This window comes from Arachis ipaensis, chromosome B09 (genome assembly GCF_000816755.2).
Source record: "Arachis ipaensis cultivar K30076 chromosome B09, Araip1.1, whole genome shotgun sequence".
In the NCBI taxonomy this organism is placed as follows: domain Eukaryota; kingdom Viridiplantae; phylum Streptophyta; class Magnoliopsida; order Fabales; family Fabaceae; genus Arachis; species Arachis ipaensis.
The window spans coordinates 145373187-145380439 of record NC_029793.2 but is presented as its reverse complement, the minus strand read 5'-3'; the positions used below and the strand labels follow the sequence as shown (position 1 = coordinate 145380439).

The 7253-nt window shown below is 35.1% G+C and overlaps 1 protein-coding gene and 1 long non-coding RNA gene across 2 annotated transcripts in view; one reads left to right on the top strand and one right to left on the bottom strand.

Annotated features, from left to right (window-relative positions):
• LOC110266452 overlaps positions 1–614 on the top strand; it is a 10894-nt gene extending 10280 nt beyond the window's left edge. The window contains exon 3 of the long non-coding RNA XR_002353848.1: positions 446–614. This is a non-coding gene — a long non-coding RNA (uncharacterized LOC110266452). The remainder of the gene's footprint in view (positions 1–445) is intronic.
• On the bottom strand, positions 3524–4225 carry LOC107616119. Its single transcript, XM_016318118.1, has one exon. The coding sequence runs from the start codon at positions 4223–4225 to the stop codon at positions 3524–3526; it is 702 nt and encodes a 233-aa protein (XP_016173604.1).

Below are 7253 nucleotides of genomic sequence, written 5' to 3'. Positions count from 1 at the left end.
ATTCAAAAATAAAAAATATTTAAAAAAATTATCAAATTTGTAAATAAAAACTAAACTCATTAAAAATTATTAAATTTACAAAATAAAAAAAATATCAAAATAATAATAAAATGAAAGCAGACAAATAATATTATAAAATTTATAAAAAATAAAATAATATTCTAATAAATTTTTATTAAAAATTCAAATTTTACAAAAATTAAAAAATTAGTATAAGAGTCAAATCAACAATTTTAAGAATATAGCAACATTTTTTAATAAAGATAACACTTTCAATTTATACGACGTATCAAAAATTTAATACATAATAATTTATTTAATAGACAAAGTCAAACGTCATATATATTTTTGTTCGAATTCTCACTTTATAAAAAAATAAAAGTAATAAGTACTATAAATAAATAGATTTTGCTAGGTAGACAATGATTTTTGTGAACAATGTGAGAAATGAGTTCTAAAATTGGCCTAATAAAATAAAAATACATTACACCTCTAAATTATCTACCTAAATCTTAATATTAGAATAATCATCTGCACACCTAATAAATTCAACATTCAATATATCTATTGTTCACATTGTTTAGTATTTTCATTGTTTACCTATACTTTTCTTAAATAAATACATAATTGGCTATCATTCTTTTTCTTAAGTCGTCTTGTTACAGGCTTTGACAGTTGTATTGCGATGAAATCTACATGATAATGGCCTTGGCGCTCACACGCAGCAAACATAATTGTTCTGTGCGTATGCTGCCGAGGTATGATAACTCTTTCTGCTGATGACTGAGTTCGGGCGGAAGAGATATACGTCGGCCTAGTTGGAACACCATGGCGGGAGCACCTGCAAAAGGTACTCCGACGCTCAAGTTAGAGTATGACTTAAGAGAATTAACAATAAGAAGATCAAAGTGAGTTGTGTAACATGTTTTACTCCAGAATTACTTGTTTGTTTATATAGACGTTTTAGGTTGTTCGGTTGGAGTTTGTTTCGGGATTTTCCTCGTTTGCCAAGGTTAGTTTTGACTTGGTTAATGTGGATCCGAGCTCTGGATAGCTCGTCCGGATTTTATGGGTTGATTCCTTTTTTGCCGAAGTATAGGTTACGTGTCATAGCCCCCAAGCTTGCCTTGTATTTGTAAGAAAACAAAGGCGAGCTTTTCTTGGTCTACCTCAGTTATGGATATGTTGTCGGAGACGTACTTTTTTCCCGAGCTTGCCTTGGTTTTCTCGGGAGAGAGATAGTCACGCATTTAATTGATGCTTTGTTTCTTGCGCCAGGTGAATTGATTGATGGGAAACGTGGCTCAGGTTTCGATAACCTCTGGGTCGTTGGATTGTTTGTATATTGATTGAACGGTTGGGATTGGAACGGTTATTAAAAGGTAAAACCGATTCATTTTTCCCAGGTTTTATTACCTTGCTTTGTCCTAGGTGAGCCCCCTGTTTGAGTAGAATTTTCACCTTGCTTCGTCTGTCTCCAGAGAAAAACGAGTAACAAAGGTTGGTTGTGAAAAATTCGGGTCCCCCCCTTTAGCTTTGTTATTCTTTGTTTAATTTTCAAAAAATGGACAAGGCTAAGGTTGTTGTTACAGATGATGATCCCTGAAGTTGGGTGAATGAGCAGGTGAAATGTTGTGTATCTCGTTTCCGTGACGTTGAGTCAGTGAAGGTGTCTTGGGGTCAAATGTGTGGGTCAGGGATGGTTGTGAAGTAAGGATAGAGGTTTTACCTTGTGAGGAGAATGACCGTCTGTGCGAGAGAGTCGATGACTGGTCTTACTTTTACCTCTATACGTGCTTATTGACTGAGTTAGGTGTCCGGCTTCCATTCTCCGATTTTGAGTGTGGAGTTTTATTTTGGTTGAATTGTGCTCCGTCTCAATTACACCCCAACTCGTGGGTTTTGTCCAGGCCTTCGAAATTTTGATGGATGTTTTAGAGTGTCCTCCATCCCTTAGGATTTTCTTTTCCCTTTTTCCAGGCTAAAGGTGTTAGGCGTGGCTTGTGGGTGAACCTTAGTAGCCATCCCCGTCATTCTATTTTCTCTCTGTATAAGTCTTCTTATAAAGATTTTAAGACCATGTTTGTTAATACAAGGCAAAGGATAAGCATCTTTTGAACAGGCCTTATTAAGATTTGTAAAGTCGGCGCACATGCGCCATTTACCTGAGTTCTTTCTTATCATTGCCACATTTGAGAGCCATGTGGTGAAGCGGATCTCTTTAATGAAGTCGGCATTGAGGAGCTTCTTAGTTTCTTCAAGAGCTGCTTTCATCTTTTCTGTTCCGAGATTCCTTTTCTTTTGGGCAACCGGTCGGATTGTTTTGTCGATAGCGAGTTTACGGCAGATGAAACTTAGGTCTATTCTCGGCATGTCCGCTGGTGTCCAGGCGAACAGGTCGGCATTGTCCTGTAGCACCTTTATCAGCTTCGATCGTTCCTCTCCTTCTAGAGCTCGTCCAATGTACGTAAATTGGTCTGCCTTTGTGGTCAGAGAAACTTTCTGGAGGTCGTCTACCGGTTGAGGTCTTTCCTGGAAATCCTCCATGGGATCGAGCTCGGCTAGAGACAGCACCTCAGATGTGCTATGGATTGCTTTCACTTCTTGTTGAGTCTTTTGTGTTTTGTTGGTCTTTTTCATGCTTGCATTGTAACACTGTCGAGCTTGTTGGAGATCTGAGTGTACCGTTGCTATCTTGTCATCCTGGACCTGAAACTTGACATACAAATGTAAAGTAGACACTATCGCTCTGAAGTTGTTCAGGGCAGGTCTTCCGAGGATGATATAATAAGGACTGGGGCAGTCGACTATGAGATATTAGACATCAATAGTTTTGATAATGGGGTGTTCCCCATTGTTGTCTTTAACCATACGTGTCCTTTTATCGGGACTACTAGAGCATCCAACCAGTTCTCCAGATGAAGATTGCATAGCTTTTTTCAGATAGTTTCATTTTTTGAAAAGTTGAATAAAATAGTACATCGGCACTACTACCTAGGTCCAAAAGGACCTTTCTTACCAGCAATTCTCCTGTTTGGATGAAAATTACTACTGGATCGTCGAGGTGGGCCTGGTGAAGCTAGGTCAGATTGATTGAAGGTTATCTCTGGTTCTACTGCATCCTGTTTTGTTGGAGGTATTGTTCCTTCGATTGCTAGTATTGCTCGGTAGCTTCGTTTTCGGGCTGAGCTTGATTCGCCTCCTCCTACATATCCTCCTGATATGCAGTTTATTATTCCTCTTGATGGATTCAGAGCTGTCCATTTCCCTTTTTCCTTTTCTGTTGGACGCTCGTCTTGATCTTGTTTGATTTCCCTGTTTCTTCGCCCTTCGACATACTTGTCCAGAAGTCCCTGCCGAGCTAATCTTTCCAGCAAGTCCTTGGCTATTACGCATTCGTCCATTGTGTGTCCATATTTCTGGTGGAATGCATAGTGCTTGCTCCTGTCTACAAATCACTGGTCTTGAAAACTTCTTGTTCGGGCAGGAGGTTTTACTATCTTGGCGTTAAGAATCTCTTTGATTATGTTCTCCCTCTTGGTATTGAATCTGGTGTAGGTATTAATGGTGTGAGCTTGAAAGGTTTCTTTGGTTCCTTGTTACCTGACAATTTGAAAGTCTTCTCCTCTTCTCTTTTGGTTGGTTGTTTGTCTATTTTATGAGCTTCACGAAGTTCTTCGATCTCCATTTGACCTGCAACCCTTTCTCGGAATTCTTCCAGAGATTTTGGTTTGGTTACTACGATCATTTCTCGGAACTTGCCAGGTCGGAGGCCGGTTTTAAGGGCGTGTAGGTGGACTGCAGGGTCTAAGTCTAGAATCTCCATAGTGGCTTCAGCGAATCGAGCCATGTAGTCTTTTAGGCTTTCATGTTGTCGTTGTCTAATTGTGCCGAGGTAGTCTGATCCGTGTACATATATTCTTGATGCGGCAAAGTAATCAATGAAAGATCTCGCCAGCTCTTCAAAAGAAGAAATTGAACCTGCAGACAACTTAGAGAACCAGAGTAATGCAGCACCATCAAGATAAGTTGGGAAAGCTCGGCAAAGTATAGGCTCATTATTAGCGCCGTTAAAAAATATCATGGATTGAAATTTCTTGATATGAGCGCAGGGATCACCAAACCCCTTGTATGGCTCAAGGGAAATAGGCAGCACAAAGTTCTTTGGCATTTGAAAATTGGTGATCTCTTCTGAGAAGGGGTTGTCTAACGTCAGCTTCTCCATTTGGCGGGGTGATGATTAGGGGGTTCGTATTTCCTTAAGTTGGATTTTTGGAGTTTCCTTCTTCGTTTTTCCCAGCTTTGTTGGCGGATGATAGCTTGGTTATTTTCCGAACTTCCGCTTGAAGTTTGACGATTTGAGCCAGGAGTTCTACTTGTGTGGGTTGTTGGACCCAGTTATCAGCCATATTCGGGATTGGCGATCCTGAAAAAGAAAAGTGTAAAAGCGAAGAATCTTAAAACAGAGAGTTAAACTTAGTGGGGTCTTTAAACTTCGGGTCCCACGGTGGACGCCAAATGTTCCATGCGTATGCTGCCGAGGTATGATAACTCCTTCTGCTGATGACTGAGTTTGGGCGAAAGAGTTATACGTCGGTCTGGTTGGAACACCACGGCGGAAGCACCTGCAAAAAGCACTCCGATGCTCAAATTATAGTATGACTTAAGAGAATTAACAATAAGAAGATTAGAGTGAGCTGTGTAACCTGTTTTACTCCGAGGTTATTTGTTTGTTTATATAGACGTTTTAGATTGTTTAGTTGGAGTTTGTTTCGGGATTTTCCTCATTTGTCGAGGTTAATTTTGACTTGGTTAATGTGGATTCGAGCTTTGGATAACTCGTTTGGATTTGGTTGTTAGTATTTGATTCCTTTTTTGCCGAGATATAGATTACGTATCAATAATGCCTTTTAATTTTAGTAATAGAAAAGTCTCAGCCCAATCTATTTATGTGTATATTGTTATCTTACATTTTTAATAATAATTTTTTTTATCTCAAATTTAATTGTATTTAAATAAATTTATTTTTATATATGCATGGTAAACCATATATAACACTGTTAAAAATTAAAAATACAAGTGACTTAAAAAAATTTATTCATGAATCATAAAAAGATATGTATTTGATAAGGATAAAATAGCTAATTGAAGGATTATTCACTACAAATAAATTAAATAAGGTTGGAGAAATTAAATAAAATAACTACTCATTTAATATACACGTAACATATAATTTGTAATTAAATTATTTAACATAATACATATTAACATCAAGCTGCATTTCTTGTAGAGAGTTTGAGTGACTTAAGCAACGCAGCTCTCTCATTCTGTTGAAAGCAACATGTAATTTCTTTATTTACATTTGTTTTTAATAAGTTTCAAAATTAAATCAACATAAATTATAGTTAAGTTTCAATAGTTTTACCCGAATTTTATTTAGATCTTTATTATTTACCATTTTTAAAAAATCCATATAGAGTAAAGGAATTCCATTCAAATCAAAGTTTTATAGTGCAGAAATTAGTTATTTTTCTTTATTCCTTTTATAAATAACGAGGTAGAAACAATCAAGAAAAAAAAAAACAAATTACACAACGATTACTTTAAAAAATATAATTTCAACCGAATATATATAAACAAACTAAGAAAAATACAGAAAGATAAAAAAATATATGACAATTATATTGTAAATTATGTCTATAAAAGACCAATTTATTCGCACAATAATTTGTTTTACCAAACTCATGGTAGGGGTTCCAAGGCTTCTCTCTTAGGAAATTATTAATTTCCTATCTTATTCGTGGCAATATATATATTAATTATAATCATAAATTATGTTATTTTAAATTAAATGATTTATATAATGGTGATCTCATTTATTGTTATAAATGTTAAATTGAATAAGTCATTATTACTTTTGATTTGGAATTAAATGAGAATAAAATCAGATATTATCTTTTGATCATTAGATAATTATCTTTTGGATTTTAGATATATTATCTTTTGGACTTTAGATACTATTTTATTTGGACTTTAGGATTTAATGGGTATCATGCTCAAATATGAATAGGCCTTCAGGGTTTCGGTCTCCAAGATACAAAGCCGCTGTTGTTGCTCTTTCCCCATCAAAAGAGTTACAGTTCAGCCGCCTAGGAATACGCCTAGGAATACAGAAGGTTTTGGTTGAGAAAGATCGAAAGAACTACAAGACTGAATTCTTCCATTAATTCTTCCATTAATTTCTGACTCTTATGAGTAAAGGTACGCTTCCGCTTTATGTTATATTTTTGGTGATTCAATATGGATGATCTGGGTTAATAAAATTATTTATTCCAACATTCTCAACTTGGTGTAAGATTTTGGATGGCCAAAATAAAAAAATTTGCGAAAGGAAGAACAATTAAATTTTGAAGGTACACATCCACTGCTATTTTTAAGTTAATTTTCACAGGAGCAAATTAAAATTTATATTTAATGTCAAATTCAATCTTAAAAAGATGTCTTAAAACTTAGCAAAGTCACTAAATAAGTATCCAAATTAACGGCTGCTAAAATTTTTTTTAGTGATCTTTGAGAATTTTTTTAGACGTCGATTTCTCGCCTTTTATCAGAGTCATCTAAATTAAATTTAATAGACAAAATTTGGGGTAATTAATGCACCTCTATTTTTCTATGAAATTATTCATCTTTCTTTGTATTCGAAACAACTTAACTTAAATCAAGTGGTAATCTTTAGATAAATAAAGAATTAATCTATAAATCTTATTTTCATCATGAGCTTTATCTCTTTCAAACTTTATTAAGTTTATTCTATATTATTTTCGCTGTTTATGCTATTTAGTACATGACAGAAATGAGGAGCGCAGCACATATATTCGTGGAGACAAGATGCGAAACTTCAGGAAAGATGCTGCAAATTAAAGCACATATAAAATCTGCTTTTGTGACAAGAAAGTGATACAGTTCTTCGAATTATGCTAATGTTTAAGGATGAAAGCAGCTGGAGTGTCAACGAATAATAACGTAATTAAGCTAATTAAGGCTGCTCCATAGCCAGCTTAGTGTTGCAATATATATATGTAATAATAACATATGCTCAAAGATATTCCTCGGAAATTGAGAGACAATCTTTTTAACCTTATTATTATGATAGCAGCTAGCTAAGAACAATTATTATTTAAGCATGTCATGAATAAATAAATAAATAAATATACTACTAAGGATAAAAACTCATCACCTACAGTTATTTTCGT

Bases quoted from the DNA above. Each gene is read 5' to 3' on its own strand.
- LOC107616119 (XM_016318118.1), bottom strand. From the start codon at position 4,225: ATGGAGAAGCTGACGTTAGACAACCCCTTCTCAGAAGAGATCACCAAT.